Genomic DNA, 18,204 nt, shown 5'->3' on the forward strand with positions numbered 1-18,204 from the left:
AGAAAAAAGGAAATGGGAGAAGAAAAAGAAGGAGCTTTTCAAAATACTTAAATTCCAATTGCATAAAACTTGGGAGAAATGTATCTGAAAGCCCTGTGAGATGGGCAGTCTCAGTCCCTTGTCCTCCTTTAACACTTTCATCTCTTCTGGTATGTGCAAAGTCCTCGGCACGCTCCCTGGTTGCTTTTATTTCTGTGGAATAACCAGGAAAAGGGCCAGGAGCAGCAGAGGCCACATGTCACCCTGTAACGATGGCACAGCACTGCCAACGCGGCTTGACACAAACGCGTGATGCCGCTACAGCAAGACCAGCCTCTCCAAAGAGCATGGGTGGCTTGTGGTGTTGGAGGTCTCCAGGTCCAAAAGGATGACAGAAGACTTCCAGAGACAGAAAAAAAAAAGACTCTTCCATGGGATGGCAATGCACAACCCTGCAAAGAAATTTAGGGCAGAAAACAAGGAATAAGCTGAGTTGGATGCCGGGATAAGATCCACTCCACCCACCGCACTGTGCTTTTTGAAGGCATCTGCCTCCACTTCCTGCTTCACAGACACTGCTGGCTGGGCTTGGCTTGGGGAGCGATGCGAGCACAGCACCAGCAGCAGCTTTTGGTGGCAAAGAGCGGCGGAAGACACGAGGAACCTCACTCTTGACTGTTTCCCGAGCCTTAAAGACTCAAAATTATCTTTTCTCTCCCATTCCCAGCTTGGTCCCTTCCTGGGAAGGAATGGAATGGAATCACCATCACTGAAAGTGTTCAAAAAACGTGTAGACGTGGCACTTGGGGACATGGTTTAGTGGGCATGGTGGTGTTGGGTTGACGGTTGGACTTGATGATCTTGGAGGTCTTTTCCAACCTTAATGATTCTGTGATTCTATGACTCTATGAGATAAGGGACCAGAGGGGCGTGATCACTGCAGGCTGTTACGCTGTCGGAAGACCCTCACAGATCACCCACACTGAGGCGGGAGAGGAAAACTCATGGGGACATCCATAAACAGCACGGGGATGTCTGAGCTGCTCCTGCACCTTGTGGGGAGAGGAGGAACGTGGAGGGAAATGGGTATCAGTAGGAAAAAAGTGAGCTTGGTTTCTGGTTGACAGAATCCACTCTGCATCACCAGTGAAATGAGATGCACAGTCTCAGCCCGGCTGTTGGGGTAGGCTGAAGGGGTGGGGAGGATTCAAGGCAGGGTGGCAATACTGTGCATGCTCTGTATCCTCTCCACCCCGGCTCCACATGGGAAAATCAGTCTTCCAGGTTCGCCGGGGAGGAAACGCGAAGGAGCATCCCCACGGGGGCTGAAGGCAGAGCGGTAGCTGCAGTTTTTCCCTCTTCATCGCTATCACTATTGCTTTCTGCAGAGCCACAGCAAAAGGGAGACAGGGCGCAGCTCCCTCCCCTCCTCGGGGCTGCTGGGCACCGCTGCCAGAAACTGTGCCCTGTGCTGTGGTGAGCCTGCCTCGAAATCAGGAGAGGGCACTTCCCAAAGAACTAGAATCCCCCCTGAGAAACTCCAGCCTGCCAGCGCGGTGGGGAGAGGCTGAGACCCGGTCCCAGGCACCAGCCAGCTCCCAGTGCCCACCAGTGTGCCCCAGAGGGGCTTTGTTATGGAGATCCGCTTCTGGCAGATCCCGCTCTGCGGCAGGATTTGCAGCGGAGGCGGCGTGTGCGCACCAGACAGGGCTGGAGTCATTGGATGTTATTTCTCTCCCCTCGAGATGGGCTGGAGAGCAGTGATGACTGCTGCCTTCCATCACATTTTTGGTCCCTAAAGATGGGGAATGATAATCTTGCTCCTGTTTTTCAGCCAAGCCCCCGGAGCTACCACAGCTCCAAGGCTGCATCCCTGCTGGGATGTGAAAACACTCTTCTGCCACTCTCCCAGAGCCCCACCTTGGTGAAGAAGACCCCAGACAAGGAAGCTGGAGTAAATGCAGACAGAAATTGGGAAGCAAGCGGAGCCTGGGGGAAACAGGGAAGCGACAGAACTCGTAGGCAGCAGCCAACATCTGCTGCAAGTCTGCAGCTACCATAAAGCCAAGACTACTTCCCACCCTAGACTGAGCAGAGTAGAAAGGGAGAAAGGAGATCCTGCATATAAAATGGGGCGTCTGAAACATCACACCTGCTGCCTTCTCCATCCAGGTGGAGATTCACATTTCTGTCATCAAGCACGACGCGTCCCCCCTCCTGCACAGGGCTCTGGGTGGGCACATCCATCCCTTAGCGGTGCCTGTCCCCCCTGCTGCCTCACGCATGCCGCCAGCAGCACAGCTCTGCACCCAGGCTGTTACACACACCTGGACGCCGCTGTGCTCCTTTCGGTTTCCTTTTTGGCACCACACTGGAGATCAGCCCATGGATCCCAGCACATCCCACTTTGCTCCACTCCTCTCTGGTCGTACCCGCCCCCAGCCCTTCCACCAGCAAACTGCAGCTTCCCCAGCCTGTCATACTGCGCACACTACTTCACAAACACGAGGCCGGGTCCCACTGGAGTCAGGCTCGGTGAACAAGCGAGGCTTGCTGCTTTTCCGTCACCGGGGATTGCGACGTGCAGCCCCAGAACTGCTTATGCCAAACCCCCGGGCGATGGGCACGTGCGTGATGGAGAGGGGAGGCTGCAGGAGGAAGAGCATTGATCTCCAGCTTAGCCCTCCAGCCCAGGGGAGCCCTTCCTACATAAATATTTGCCAAGCAATGCATTTGTGCCTGTCGATGGCTGTCGATAGGAGCCTGCAGTGCTGTTATCTGCGGAACCGTCATTCTCGGGAACCTGATCCAAACAGCCCTCTCCACATCTCAACCAATGGACAAATTATTTGTCCTTTTTTAATCTGTGTGCTGCATGCACAGAGCCTGTCCCCAACTACGGAGCACCCTGGGGTGCAGGCGGACGGAGCAAAAGCATTGCAGCTGGCAGGTGGCATCCAAGTGCCTCGGTAGTGCCAGCACACGGAGAGTTAACCGGCTCACACGCAGACAGAGAGCTGTCAGACAAAGCCGTGGCCTGGATGCCTCCTGCTTCCCCCTGCACTTGCATCCTCAGGCTCCAGCATCTACCTGCCAGCCCTGGCAAGCCGGCAGCGGCGGGGAAAGGGCTGGCGTGGACCGGCAGCACGTGCCAGATGGGACCGTGCCAGCCAGGGCTGTATCCACGGGCCAGAAGGATGCTGCTACGTTACCGTGGAAATGGTCCGCCGTTTTCCGTCTCAGGGCCTCCACCGTCTCCTCCGTGTCTGCCCACTCCAAGACCAGCCTCCGGCCGTACAAATGCGTGCTGTGGCACAGGGCATTGAATGCTTTCTGCAGAATTAAGAGAAAAAAAAAAATAAGGGAGATAATAAAAACAGGCTCATATGAGGAAAAGCAAAGACATCCCTCCCTCTGCCCTGAGTCTAAAAGGCCCCCAGGGAGCATCCTACTTGGAGCACTTTGCTCTGGTGGGGCAGGATTCATCTCCATCAATGGCTTTGACTTGATCATTTATCTTCTCCATACTTGCAGCAGAGCAAATACCCATCGCCATTCCTGCAGGCTGCTGCTGCTCGCCAGGGAGCAGGCTGAAATCCAGCATAGCAAGCAGCTCAAGGTTGGCTGCAGCCTTGCATCACCCAGGGACCGCACCTGAGCCGGGAAAGCTGCAGCCTGGAAAGGCTGTCGAGACTTGGGGCAGCATTAGGTGGGTCAACTGCAAAGCAGGGCCCTCATGGGCAGCGTGGCCGTGCTGGGTTAGCACGGGCAGAGCAACCTCGCGACTCTCTGTCCACCCTGTTCTCTACAAAGCACAGCTCAAATGTGAGCAGCGAGGTTGCTTTCTGCTCAGGGGCAACGAGTTTGAAGAAGCACAAGCTCGCCGGAGAAAGCTGCCTTCCTCTCGCCAACCGTCTGGTGATGTTGGCCACGGTGGCAGCAAATGTGGCAGAGCCAGAAGCCAATGCAGAAGTCCTCTACTCTTTTTTTGCCTGTTGTGGTTTGCTATGCTATAGAAAACCCGAGGTTTCCTCATTGTTAGATCCTGCTTAATAACATCTGTACAGCTACAATCTCTTGCGGACGTTGAATACAAGCGTGCCGGCCAGCACGGTAGCTCAGAAGGCTTTCTATGCCTGTAGTCAACCAGCAGAGGCATCCGGGAAACAGTGACTCGATCCAGCGAAGGTTCACTTTGTCTTTATTTCCCACAGACTTTCCAGGAAATTCAGGACTGAGCAGGATTGGACCCATAATGCAAATACACAAACGCGCTGGTCAAGTATTTTCAGCCCCAGGGGCCCACTAAGTGCTCCACAGCAATGCGACACGTGGCTGGGCAGAGGAGTAGAGAAAAGCAGCCCAAAATGCTCTTTTAAAAACCCCAGCTAAGGCTGGGATTAAGCTGGGTTATAAATTCTGCAAACTCACATCCCTGGAACAAATATAGCAGCTATAGGACCACAGAAACACATCCTGCTGTCCAACAGGGACGTGTCCTCCCATCCGCAGGCCCTCAAAGCAGCACTGAAGTTGTCCCGGTGAAGTCCAGACCTCTCCTCTGAGCTGTTTGCTCAACGGCAATTTTGAACCACTGCGGCTGCCCCCAGATGTCACACCTCTGGGCAGAGGGGCTCCTCCTGCAAGAGGCTTTGGCTGCCCATGACTGCTCCTCGGCAGCCAGGACCCTGCCTGAGCCGCTGGGCTACAAAACTCACCCCCCTGCCCAATTTCTAGTGACCAGCACTCAGTAGCCTGCGTTTTCTCCTCCTTCCGACCCCCTTTCACTCATATAATTCTCATTCAATATAAAAAAAGAGAAACGAGGAGCACCAGCTCCACCTCCTTGGTAGCATCACTGAGATTCCCCACCGTCCACCATCGTCAGCTCCCCGGGGCTGACCCCGGCAGGGCAGCATGCCTCCTTTTTGGGGGGCACAATCCCCTCCAAAGGGCTGCAAGCCTGGCTGGTGCTTTTGCAGCTACAGCTGTTTTTATTTGCCGTTGCTGTTGTTTTAAAGGCCTATTTTCACTTGGAATGGTATCCAATTAGCAGAGCAATGTGTTGGCTTAAATAAACACTCGGGGGGAGGTGGCAGTAGGGAGTTGCGATGGCTGTTTATGTTGGCACAAAGAGCCATTTCCAAAGCCTGGCAAACAACTGCAGCTCTAATCGCCGGGTCTCGTTTGTTAATTCATACTTTTTAATTTCTCACTTCCCGCTGCACAAGGGAAGAGGAAGGTTGGAAGAGGGGATACGGCCCCGGCAACCTCGCTGCACCCTGCAGCAGGTCACAGAGGAGGGCAGACCATGCCGAACGTGTCCACGATCATGGTCCAAAGAGCGGCGCTTGGTGGGCTCTCATCCTCCAAGCAGCTTGCTCTGCCATGTCCTCGTTGCAGGACTGCTTCCACGCTCTGCTGGGTACACGCAGCTGCTCAGTCCAGTCCGGGATGAGGCATCCTCTAGATTTGCTGGGAGCACTGGGAAAGGTCACGGAGTGAGGGAAGGCAGATGCTGCCATCAAGTTGCATTGCATGAAAGAAACCTACTGGGAGAGACGCATCTGCCAGCAGCTGGTGACATTGGCCCTTCCCAGCTGAACGCGCTCCCAAAATGAGCTGTTTTGCACCCAGAATGAAGCAAAGCTCCGGATGCCGGGGTGAGGTCGCAGGGACCCCTCCAGCCCACCGCAGCCCCAGCCCATGCAGGAAAGGGCGTGCTGGGACCTCTGCTCCCCACGGCCCCGTCTTCTAGATGGGCTCTTGGAGCTGGGGGTGCAGAAGAGAAGCCACGCATTTCAGGTGAAAAACACACAAATATCACTTCCTTTGAAAATGAGCTAAAAAATAAAACTTAGCTCGTCATTGCTCTGAGAGGAATTAAGACTTTTTCAGGGAGGAAAAAAAAAGAAACCACCGATGATTTAAAAGACAAAGGGATGAAGGGGAGAAATGCCATCCCCATACATCCACATTGCTGGAAATCTTCCAGCGACAGGAGGAAATTTGCCACTGCTGCTATTCCAAATGAAAAGACAGGTAGGGAAAAAATGTATTTTAATTACATGAGCAATATAAAATGAGGACAAGCAGACTGGCTTTCAAAGAAAGTGGGGCTGGAGGCAGGAGCTATTCTCGAGGTGCGGCTCCTCTGCCCGAGTGCCTGCCTTCCCAGGACACCTCCTTTGAAGACCAAAGCATCGAACAGCCAGAGGTTTGTTTAGTTGCATCTGAACGAGGGATAGAGAGAGGTGCGGTGCCTGCTCGTCTGAGAGAGAGACTCACCAGAAAAGACCTCTAGCTACGACTGCTTCGTATCGCCCCACGCCTCTAAGAAAAGGGAAGCCTCCAACACACAAGGCTTGGTATCCTTCAATGCCGAAAAAGGATTTCATTAAAGCTGCTGCATTTGGTAATAAACCCACTGCCAGGTAACACCGAAAGCTGAAGAGCCCTGACAAACCTCCTTGCGGGTCTCTTTTCCTTTCCAAATGCTTTAGGAGTTGCATGAAAACTCTATGGCCTTCTCCCCCTAGAAAATAGGATGCCAGTATGCTTAAAAATGTCATTTCTGAATGCTCTCGAACATGATTTTCCGGAGTTTGGTTTGACCTTAACGTCACGGCTCAGTGCGGCAGGATTTCGTCGCTAGCGCCGAGTACGGCTCGGGCAGGGCTAGAGCCCAGGCGGCAGATGGAAAGGTGAACAGAGCAGGGAAAAGCAGGGAGAGGAAGGGGAGAGGCCCCAACAGCAGCATCAAAACCATTTCTGGGTTTCAGAAGTGGGAATTTAAAAAATAAGGGGTGGCTGGGAAACTTACCCAAACTTGGGCTGCCAGGCCAAGACAAATACTGCTTTGAAGCAGAGCCTGCTGCGCCGGGGCGTTGGAAAGGCAGAGATCAAGAGACCGGACCATTGCATCCGTCACCCCTGAGTGCTATGGCTCCCTCCCTAAATGCTGTAATAATTTGGAGGAGAGTGTGCTGCCTAGAGATTCCCCCTTCCCCTATTAAATACTCATGCTGAAGAGCCTCCGGGCTGGAGTCATTAGAGGGACAGAGGGTCAACAACATTAGGAGATTGATAAATTCCCCTTCCTCACAAGAATCAGTCCCAACTGAGGATGCTCTCTGCAATGCCAGCTGCACACAAGGATTTTTCCTTCTGTGTGCGTGCATTTTTAAAGGGTTGACTCTCTTTCCCGAATGGGCAATTTCTATTTGGAGACCAGATGTATTTTTATATCGACAGGGGAGAAGAGTAGAAACTCGGCTTCCAGTTAATAGTTCAAAAATAAAAACAATCCCACAAAAATTCTGCACTGGGAGTGTCAGAAAACATGTCAAATGGTTAATGCTTCCTTAACGGGAATTTGTTGTTGCAAGCGGATCAAAGTTCCCTTTCTCATCTGCTAAATTCCATGCACTCCTAGCTAGTGGTCAGCTGGCACCGGAGATTTAAAACTAAAGGCTTGACCAGCGGGTATGCAAACCCTCTTTGTGAATATTACTTTGTCCCTGCTGCTGTTGTCTTTCACATGGGCTCCCCATTCCCTGGCTTCGCACGTGTGCGTGCTGTGATCTGTTAAATGCTCGCGACGTAGAAGAGAGAGGGCTGCTAATTTCATCTGATGGTGGTGTAACACTCCCAGTCGAGGTCCATCCATCACCCTGGGAGCCGTCAAACGACCCAAGAGACAGCCCTGGCTGCAGACGTCACTGTGGGAAAGCCAGGCGTGAGACCGGGGGTCTGAAGGACGAGCATCTCCATCTCTGGAGTGGAAGATGCTACCACCACCCGCATCCTGTGCCCTGCACGTCACCTCCCCTGCAGGCAAGGCTGCCTGGCGAGTACGGCTCGGGCGCTCACCCCCCCACGCCAGCACCTTTCGGCAGGGCTGGCTCTCCCCGAGCAGGCAGCAAAGCACCGGGGGCGGCCGAGGGGACGAAACCCAGCCCGGCAGGACAGGTCTGCAGGCACAGCACTGAGTAGTTTGGAGGGGGAGCCCCACACCTCTGTCCTGGCTTTGGAAAATCTCCAGATGCGCTCCCACAACGACTGTGATTGCTCAGAGAAAAAGACAAACACGGAGGTCACAGGCTTTAAATGCCCAGCAAAGCCACACTAACTATTCTGTTACAAAAACATCATGTTTTGTAAAACACTTATAAGCAATTTCCAGATTACCACTCTGAGCAAAAACGTCATTGATAGTCATAGCTATTCAGCTCAGAGGTCTCCAGGCCCGCTTCCCTCCTCTCTCATTTCACTTAGCAATAAACTCTAAGCCAATTATGTCTGTGTTTACAATATTCAGGATCCTATTCATCAATACACAGCGCATCCTTTTCCAGACGGCCAATGGAGTGTACTTGATGTGCCACTTGTGAGACAATTAAATCCCTCAAAGAAACGAGGGTGGGGGGAAAAAAAAAAAAAAGAAGACGGAAGAAGAGCTGCCTTGCTGGAAAAGAAGAAAACCTCCCCGAGCGATCTTCTGGAGGGCATCTTGCTCCCCGCATGCTCGCCTCCCACGGCCACTGCGAGCTTTGGGAGCGGTGCTCCCAGCAAGCGCCCTGCCCGGCTCTCTCCCCTCCAGCTGGCTGCTGGCGCTCACCAGCGATAGACGGTTTCCTACCATTGAGAACTCTGATTGTCCAATGCAGCTGGAATCAGCCACCGTGTCCCCAAGAGGCTGAAGAGGGATGGGAGGCAGACCCTGAGCCCGTCCCCTGTTTCCTCCAGAAACCAAACAGAAAAGTGGGTGCTGTCTCATTCACCCCCAAACCGGCAGCTGAGCAGCAGTGAAGAACCAGCCTGGTCCCTGTATGCACCTTTCCATCAAATGTTTCAAGTCTCCTTAGGAAAAGAGTAATTCAAAAACCAGGAACAAAGCCTGAATGACTCTGGAGTGAAGCAGAGGCTGAAGCAAAGCTGCCCAGAGCCGGGGTTTGAGCAGAGCCGCAGGCACAGCTCACCGTGCAGGGAGGGGAACCACGCTCCTGGAGGGGTTCACTGCACCCCACGCTGCCCAGCAAGCCGGCACCCAAGGGGAAGACGAATGCTGAGTGGAAGGAAGTTTGAATTAGGATCAATACAGGACTAAGAGAGAAACTCTGTGTCGCCTGTTATACGGGAGCTCAGACTGGAATGGATGATCTAATAGTCCCTTGTGATCCTGGATCAATGAATCCTGTCTAAAAACATAAACACGGGCTACACTTGCTCCCCCCTCCTCTCTTCTTCCTCTCTGCTCACAGTCCTGAAAGTTTGGAGTCTCAGGGAGTCAGTGGAGCCACGTGGTCCCTTCCCTTCAGCAATAACATCCCTTGGCTTGTGCCACAACCGGTCCTCTTCCAGATACTGCTGGGAGTGCCCACGCAGCGGGGCTGAGGATCCTCTTCCGCCCAGTGCGTGAGCGACCCTGCCTGGTCCAGCCTGCTCCTGAACTGCTGGCAAAGACTAACAGCAGAATACTATCAGACAAGCTACTTGTTTCTTCTGCAGATATGGAACCTAAACATATAGGAAAGCTTTAAAAAAAAAAAGTCAAGAGCATTTTGAACAGCAATCTATCCCAGCTTAAAATGCTACGGAATATTTTGCAGCATAAAGCGCATACAGACTGCAAAAATGTCAAGGTATTGGAACAATGGGCTTTGCATTTCTCTCAGACCTTTCTCTCTGCTTGCCCGTCCTTTTGACCAATTCACAACTACTGCTCTTCTGTTACACTCGCTACCTGAAAAACACCAGGGTAAGGCTCACAGGGGGTCTCAAAACACACGGAGGAATTGATGAATACGGGCCTTGTGCAGCTTACAAACCAGTAAACAGCCACAATATCCAAAACTCCCCTAAAGCCAAGGCAGTGGACGAGGAGGGACAAGTACTTAGGTTTCCTGATGTGTTAACATTGGGTCAAAACCATCCCTTCTCACCTTGCTTCTGACAGACCTGAAAAAGAAGTCCCCGTCCTTCTGCATCACAAGAAGTTTTAGCCATTTCATCAGTTGCACCAAACTTATGCCCATTACAGCTTAGTTTGCAGCTTCTGTCGTGTAACCTCCAGTAGTTGCTCACATTAGCCTCAGTGCTGCTTTGCTGGTGAACGGTAACAGCCTGCCCTAAATCTGGGCTAAGCCTCAGTAGGACAGAGCCCCCAGGCTCCCTTCCTCACCTTCTGCTCCAAGACCAGGCTGGGAGGGTGCCAGAGGGGGAGGACTACGTCTCACCTTGGCATCCTGCTTGGTGAGGAAATCCACAAACCCAAAGCCCCGGTGGGATCCCGTTCCTGCCATTTTCTTGGGCAACCGGACAGTCTTCAGCTCTCCAAAGGTGCTGTGAATTAGAGAGGAAAAAGCAAAAACATGGTGAGATCAAGAGAAGAACTGTCATTTTATAATAAACCACGGCACTACCAGTTGCAGACCCCCGCTGCAGGCTTGCCAGTGCTGAGGACTCAGGTGAGCGGTGTCCTGCAGCTGCTCTGCTGCCCTGTAAACCCCACGTCCAAAGCACCTGGTAACAGCTAAAAACTCAGCTTGGATTTCAAGGGTCATCCTTTCCGGTTGCAAACCTTAACAAAGCAAAAACCTTCTTTAATAGAACTGCTATGTTTCTCCCTCTAGGAGATCTGCAGAAACCAAGGACCCAGCCTGCATGCCATGCCCTGTTCAGGGTGGGCAAAGAGCCCCTCCAGGTTACCAGGGCTGCTCCTGACCATCATCGAAACAGATTTATTTGCAACTTTGAAGAGAGGCACGGGATACAGGCACAAGCCAGAGCATGGCACCACAGGGACCTTTTCTCCTTCCAGAGTAGTTCCTCCATCCCCAAAGCCTGTTGTAGCCACTGTGTTCGCAAAGGTGACAACCCTCTGCTCCGCTGATGCTGGGCATCACTTTTAAGACTGGATTTCCTTGCTTTAACACTTCACTTGGGTACCTGCATTTCCCAACCTGCAGCCAGCCACCCAACCTCTTTCATGAGATAGAATAAACCGGGTTTCTTTAACCTTGCTGAATGTATAAAAGGAAACAGGTGAATTCAGCAGACCCAAGTCCTGTACAACAACCCCCAGATCCAGCACCGTTTCAGACAAGTTTTTGCGTGCCAAGGGGATGGAAAGTCAGGAACGGGGAGGTAAGGGGCTTCCCGTTTAGCTGGAGGGCATTGGGTAGGGCTGGCAGCATCCGTGCTTGGCCATGGCCCAGTGGAAATCTCGTCACAGCACGCCTGTCCCTGGAGAAGGAACTGGTCACTTGAGCACCAAAGCATGCAGCCGTCTCACCAGCCTGGATCTTGCCCAAAAAGCCTTGAAAACAGACCCAGAGGCAGCGCTCACCGGACACCCCTCTCCAGTGCCATCCCCCAGAGAAATTCCAGGACAAAGCTGCTGCTTCCTCAGCATGCAATGCATCCCCTTCTCCTCCCCTCCCCTTACACCCATTTGCCAAACACATATGCACAAACTGCAGGTAATAAATATTTAATGTGGACCGGGTCCGAATAGATGTGTTATTTTATTTGAAAATCTACGCACACGCGCGCATACACAAAAGGAGCCTGGGATGCAGCAGTGCCAAAGAGCACTTGGGAATAAACACCGTAAAGGCCATAAACGCTCTTGTGAAACGATATAAGCTAAATCCTGGGAGTTAACCTGGTGCACTGGCAGCATGACCAGGCATTCATCTACCCAATTTCCTTAGGCAACGTGGTGTGTAAATGTACCATTATGAAGCCTCAAAATGAATCCGCACGTCCCCTCCTCGGCGCTTTCCCTCCCTCTCCCCCTCCTGCCCACTTCGAGCCGGTGCTATGCAAACAAACAAACAAACCCGAGCGGAGGCAAGGGAGCAGCCTCGGCCGGCGGGGATGCCTGGTGCCGGCAGCAGCAGGAACGCCGCGTGGTTTCCAGCGGCAGGAGGGTCCTCCTGCAAGAGGGTGTGGGTGATGGGGGCCCCAGGAGCTCTGCAGGGGACGACTCTGCCTTGCAGCATCCCTGTAGGATCTTGAAGGCCACAGCTGAGTTAAGGGAGAGGTAACGAGAGAGCTCCTGGCCCAAGGAGATGACCATTTAGCTAGGAAAGACAGGCGGTGGGTGGCACGGGCAGGGGAGTGCTTGCTCCAACATACTGCACCGTGGAAAGTGTGACCTGCATCATGGGCATTGCCTGGGGGGGAGCGGAATATCTGCTAAAGGAATATGAGCAGAATATTTGCTAAAAGAGAGGAGCTCTCAGACAACGCCCATGCTGTTGTCTCCCTTTGACGCCGAGACCCAGCACACAAGATGGGCAAGGATGGGCAAGGAGGTGCCCAGCGGGAGCGGGATGACAACGGACCCCGGGTCAGGATCCCAGGGGGAAGCCATGGTGGCCCACATCAGCTTGGGCAGAGACAGGAGGAGCTGGCTCTTCCCTCCTCCCCAGCTCAGAGTGGCCCGAGCCACCCACGCTGGGAGATGTGCACAGGCGGTGGGTACCTGATCCAGAGCAGGGGTGGCCATGGGCATCTCCATGGGGAGAGGGCTGGGGGGAGGAAGGACGGTGGTACCCACCAAGGGCTCCCAGAGAGACGGGTCCAGTGGAGGAAGCTGCAGCCCAGCTCCCAACGGGAAGCAGGCAAAGAGGGAGGGTGAGGGAGGGCGAGGGAAGCCGAGGGGCACGGCAGAGACAGGGCTGACCTCGCTGGGGCTGCGGAGTAAAACACACCCCCCCCCCACCGCGGTGCTAATTAGAAACCACAACACAGCAATTACCATCCCGGGAGCTGCAAATGAAGTGGAGAGCCCAGGCCTTTAATGTTCTCCTCTGCAGCGCCAGGCAGAGACTCACACCTCTCTTTTCCAATTATTTTCTCCGGATTTGGGGGGAGAGAGGCAGAGGCGGAGGGAACGAAATTACCCCCCGCAGTGCCAGGCTCCCGGTACCCAGGGAATCCAGGTGCCGCTGTGTTTGCTCCCACGCCGGCTGCATCAACGCCGCAGCCTTCCAGCTCTGGGATGTCTGTGCACGGATCGCACCACGGCTGGACAGGAGCGAGGACGGTGGAAGGGAAAGGGATGCAGCTCATCACCCGGGCAAAACGACATGGGGAAGAAGAAAGCAGCTTTTACACAGGCTGCTAAACTGCAGCTCACCCGTAAGATCCCACCGAGCTGCTTTAAAACAACATGTGCTTCCTCAGGGGTGGGGATGCTGTGGAGGCTGGGGCTCACAGCAGCTCAGACCTGGTGCCGCTGTCACCTCCTTCCCCTTCCAGCACACAGCTCTGACGGGCACAGCAGGCACCCCAGGGGCAGGGGTTCCTCTTGGAGCTGACGTCTCTCTCCCCTCTCTGTGGCAAAGTGGAAGGAGATCAGAAAACGCTGGCACCAAACCCCGCTGCTGCCGGGAGCACAACGCCGTGCCAGGCTCCTCGTGCTGGGCACCGTTTACAAGGAAGTGCCCGGAGTTAGTGTGAGCGTGAAACCTGAGCGGTTTCTGCATTCGTACCCACCGGCATCCACGTCTTCTCCAAGACCAGGGAGCACCAGGGCTCAGCCACAGCACAGGCGCCAAAGGACTTGGCGGTTGTGGGAGCAAAGCCCTTTCCTTCTTGAGACACTGACTTGTTTGCAGTCAGCCCTTGCTTAACTTTGCAGAAGACTATAACCTCCTTTCCGTGAATCCTGGCCCCGCCAGACCCACATGCCTGGCCCGGGGCTGGATTTCTGGCAGGGCACCCCACGGTTCTTGGTGGCACCGTACCGGGCTGTGATTTCATCCGTAATGAGGGCAGCCAAGGTCTGCGGCAGAAAGAAATGCCTTATGTACACAACTTCCCCACGGAGCTGCTCACGATTCGTATAGGCAGGTTTGGGGGTGGGGGCAAAAGCGACGAGCAAGAACTTTGCCACTGGGTTTTGCAAAGCCCCCAGCGACCTGCCATGCACACGGCTGCTCCCTCGCCTCCCGGTTTCCTTCCCCACGTATTCGAGAAGAACGGTGTCCGAACGGCAGTCCCCTGAAGTCCTGAGTGGGAGTCGGGGCCTGGAGGGGAGGGCAGAGCCCAGGCAGAAGTGTGGGTGGGTCTGGAGGACGTGGCTCTCCCGGCCTCCCTCTGCCTGCGCTCCCGACGTGCCGCAGGCAGCTCGCCAGCCAGGCTGGCAAAATCCGCCCTCATGCCTGCGCTCGTTCTCCCAGGCTTGGCATGTTTTCACACCGCTGGCTGGAAGGGATGACAGCCCCGAACAAATGCTGCAACTAAGATATTTCCTAAACGAGAACCTTCGTTTTGAGCCAATCCAGACTTACAAAGAGGGGAAAACCACTAAAAGCCTGTATTGGCCCTGGCTGAGCAACAACCCACAAGATGCAGAATACAGACAGCCACAACCTTTTCCTCGACAAGTCACCGGCCCCAAGCTCAGCAGAAACACACGATGTTCCCAGAGATGCCAGAAGGGACATCCCCTCCCTCCCACCCACGGGGGATCCAGCACTCCTACATGGCATTGCCGGGTATCAGCCGCTCTCCCGATGCTTTGGCAGCTCTTCCAGTGGTGCTGCAGCCATCCCCTCGCTTCCCCGGCTGAACAGAGAAGGAAGAGAAGTAGATTTCTCCTCCACGCTGTAAGACGTACACTGCAAGCTGGCTGCAGGTCAGAAGAATGTCACTCCTTGGGATTGTAATTATATCCTTCTGGCACAGGCCAGCTGGGAGGCAAGTCCTTTGCCTGCTAATTATAGGACATTATATTGCTATTAAACGGAGCACACACTAGCTCAGTAGACAACACACTGCTCACTTGGCTTTGCTGGTTTACTAGAAGGTGCTTGCACATCCTTCATCAGGATGGCCGAGCAGCTGGAATGCAGAGGAGGACAGAGATACAGGTGTTTTCCAGAAACACTCTTCCCTCCTCCGCCAGCAGGACACGCAAGTTCCTACCTTGCAGCTCCCTCCCCTTCCATCACCGCTCTCCTTGCTGCAGGCAGAGCCCCAAATCCACCGCACTACTGCCAGGCACGCGAATGCCAGCAGCATCTTCTGTTGCTAGGTCCACCACCTCCTTTCACAGCTCCTCTTTTCCCGTTGGGTTTTGTTTGAATTTCTGCCCCTTGCTTCCAGGTCTGTCCCCAGACTCGCTCAGCCCCTGATGTCTAGGTCTGGCCCCACCACTGCCAAAGGCAGTCATGATGGCTGTTTGCACACACTCGTCCATGGATCCACAGATGAGGCTGAATATTCCAGTTGGGAAGTGTCCCCTCCATCTCATCCCATTTCCTGTCTCAAATAGGAGCACTTAAACAGCAAGCTCCTTGGGACAGGCCAAAACCTGTTCAGCCCTAATCATTATTTTTGAGTCCCAAACACAAAGATGTGTTCATCCTGTTTGATCTTGGTGTGCTCTCAGCTACGAGCTGATCAAGGGCTTGTCAAGTTCTGTAGGGGAAAGCACAACTGATACCATGAATCCATGCATGTGGTTGGAAAGACCAACTGCTGTCCGTCGCCAGAAGAGCAGATCTTCTTGCAAAACAAACCAAAACAATCACCCTCAAGTGTCTCCAGACATGCACTGCTCCCACTGCATGGGGCAGTCCTAACCCCCTCTCTCTTAACCCTTCAAGAAAAACAAACCAGCAACAACCACGTTGGAAAGTTGGTCATGAAAGCCTCTAGCAAGGTTGCTAACCTTCTGATGGGTTGCCATCTACTGCTACCACCCCCTCCTCTCTCCCCTCCTCTCGCTGCCTTCTCATCCCCAAGCCCTGACGCTGCCTAAATCCCCCCTCGTGACTGCTGGCAGCCCTAGGACAGAGCTCAGGCGAATCAGCCAGGCAGCGTAACCGCTCATCAGAAATGGCTCTGGGCAGGGGACGAGTCCAAAACGGGCAGAAGTCCTTCCCTTCCCTTGCTGCTCAACCTCTTCCCCCGCAGCAGGCGGCAGCCACACGTCAGCCCAGCAGAATTCACTCAATCGCTTTGCAATGGTCGTCTTCATTTTATTTTTCCCCCTCGCCCCCAAATAGGACCTTCCCTCCCCCAACAAATTACCTCCCTGCCAGTCTCTGCTTCCGCACCGATTTGCTGATTATGTGGGAGGTGGGAAATAATAATGGTCCTTTTTCTTTCTTCCTCCTTTAGGAATGCGGGACCCTGGCAAATGGTTTTGCCCCTGGGCTGAGCCGTGGCCAGTTCCACCCCCTGCATGAGAGAGTTAATGAAATACGCAGCGGAAGGTCCCTCCCGCCTCCCGCTCCAGGACTTCAGCTGACTCCAGTACAGCTAATCCCATTACAAGAAAATAACGTGGATAATTCAAGCTAATGAAATCGTTACAAGAATGTGGACAGCCAGGGGTGGACATTCAGAGCCAATTTAACACTCCTTGGTGTTGTTATCCCCAGCACAGGAAATATCTGAAAGGAGGAAGGGAAAGGAGAGAGGGAGGAAAAAAGCCCTCCTCTCTTGTTAGCTTAAATCCTGTTAGAGAGTTCAGGAATTAATCTGCCACCTATCTCCCCCATTAGCATTATCATCATCATCATCATCAATAAGGTCTCCTCGGTAACCTCTGAAAATTAGCAAATGAACGCGCAGGAGGGCAAGGCAGGAGCGAAGCCTCCTGACACGCTGCTCCGAGTGCAAACTGCTGCTGCCTCCATCCCCAACGGAGCTGCGAGGGCAGGAGACGATGGTAGAGGGACTTCGCAGCGCACTGGGTGCCCTGGTGGACCCCCAGCCCACGGCTGCGTGGAAGAAGCAATGCAGGAAACCTGGCCCCACTGCAAAGCTGATCCTTCATTCCCACAGCAGCTCCTCACCTGCCCCGGACGGTCCTGCTGGATAATCAAATAGCCTTCAAAACTCCTACAAAAAGCCAGCAGTACACAGGAGGACAGCCACGTCTGTGCTTTGTTCTTTACTACACGGATCATCAGTTTTTCCAGCTTCCTCTCCTCTTTGCCCAGGAGCACCGTCTTTGTCTGGAGGCCTCTCGATTTGCTGCTGCAGCAAAACTAGATTTTGCTTTATGCAATTCCTGTCCTTCAGTGCCAGCCTCATGCCGCTGGAAGAAGTGCTACCGTCTTCCCCGAGCTCAGCCACTTCCAAGCGACGGGGACCCCTTCCGAGGCCCGTTTTCTGGGGGAGACCCGGCCACGCTGCAGAGAGCCCCCCCAGTGGCAGGTCTAAAGCCACGCTCCCCTCCTGGCCACCCGCACCGAGGGAAGCCGAGCACCGATGGCACGTGTCCGAGCTCAGCCACGGCACTTCACCACAAATCACTCTTTTTGGCACTGAGCGTATCCAGACGGGAGCTGCCGGTCGTGCTGCACTCGTGGATGCGGTGGGGTGCCTCCTCCACAGACCCCTGTCTGCCTGGGGTCGGGGTTGTGGGAAGCCTCACCACGACAAGATTTCAGAGGTATTCACGCCTGTATCCTCGGCTCATGTGGGATCATGAGTGTTCCAATGCCTCCTGCATTTCCAGCTGGATGTGGGCGATTCCCACTTGTCCCTCTCCTGCACTGCTGGGTGACAGCAGGACAGGGTCACGCAGGCTCCCCAGAAGCAGCTGCCTTCTCAGGGTGCCACAATCTCATCCCAGACAGTGTAAAGCTTTGTACACCCCTCCAAACAGCAATTTGGTCCCTGGAAGCTTTAACAAACTGCTGGGCAAGGCAGTGAAACAATACAGTGAAGCCAAGGAGAGACTCTCAGGTCTCAAAGAAACCCCAAGTTTCCCCAGGAGACGGGGTTGTCTCTGCAACAAGGCTTCCCATCGGGAACATCCTACATCCACAAAAATCGGGAATGACCTTTTCAACCCAGGAGGCTCCCCAGGATCAGGGATGACAGTCAGGTCCTGATGAGGAAGGTGCGCACACCAAGAGATGCTGCAGCCCTTGAGCTACTGCAAAGGAGCTCAGCAGCTGGCAGCGATGCTGGGGAACAAAGCGGGGACCCCAGGCTCCTTTTCCACGTCCGCTCCCCCGTACGGGTGACCTTGCGATGCTCTACATCTCCCATTTTTCCAGCTCACCGCCTGCAAAGCCACGGCTGCTGTCTGCCAACCTCACACAGGCATATAATGCTTTGATCAATCCACGAAGGCAGCAGAGGGACTTGGGATTTTGAAAAACAGGCAGTGCAACATGAACGCGAGCATCTTTGGTACGAGAGAAAGCCCCACAGCAAAAGCAGCAGAAAAGCTGGAAGTCCTGC

At 54.0% G+C, this 18,204-nt stretch overlaps 1 protein-coding gene across 1 annotated transcript in view; it reads right to left on the reverse strand.

Moving 5' to 3' along the window:
* The window catches only part of RBM19 (RNA binding motif protein 19), a gene marked incomplete at both ends in the record, with an annotated part of 61,835 nt that overhangs the window by 4,549 nt on the left and 39,082 nt on the right, over nucleotides 1-18,204 (reverse strand). Inside the window, 2 exons of the mRNA XM_082007948.1 lie at nucleotides 3,192-3,312; nucleotides 10,218-10,323. Coding sequence (XP_081864074.1) covers nucleotides 3,192-3,312; nucleotides 10,218-10,323 — 227 coding nt within the window. The remainder of the gene's footprint in view (nucleotides 1-3,191; nucleotides 3,313-10,217; nucleotides 10,324-18,204) is intronic.

Source organism: Phaethon aethereus (assembly GCF_964289735.1).
Source record: "Phaethon aethereus genome assembly, chromosome: 17".
NCBI classification, from domain to species: Eukaryota; Metazoa; Chordata; class Aves; order Phaethontiformes; family Phaethontidae; genus Phaethon; species Phaethon aethereus.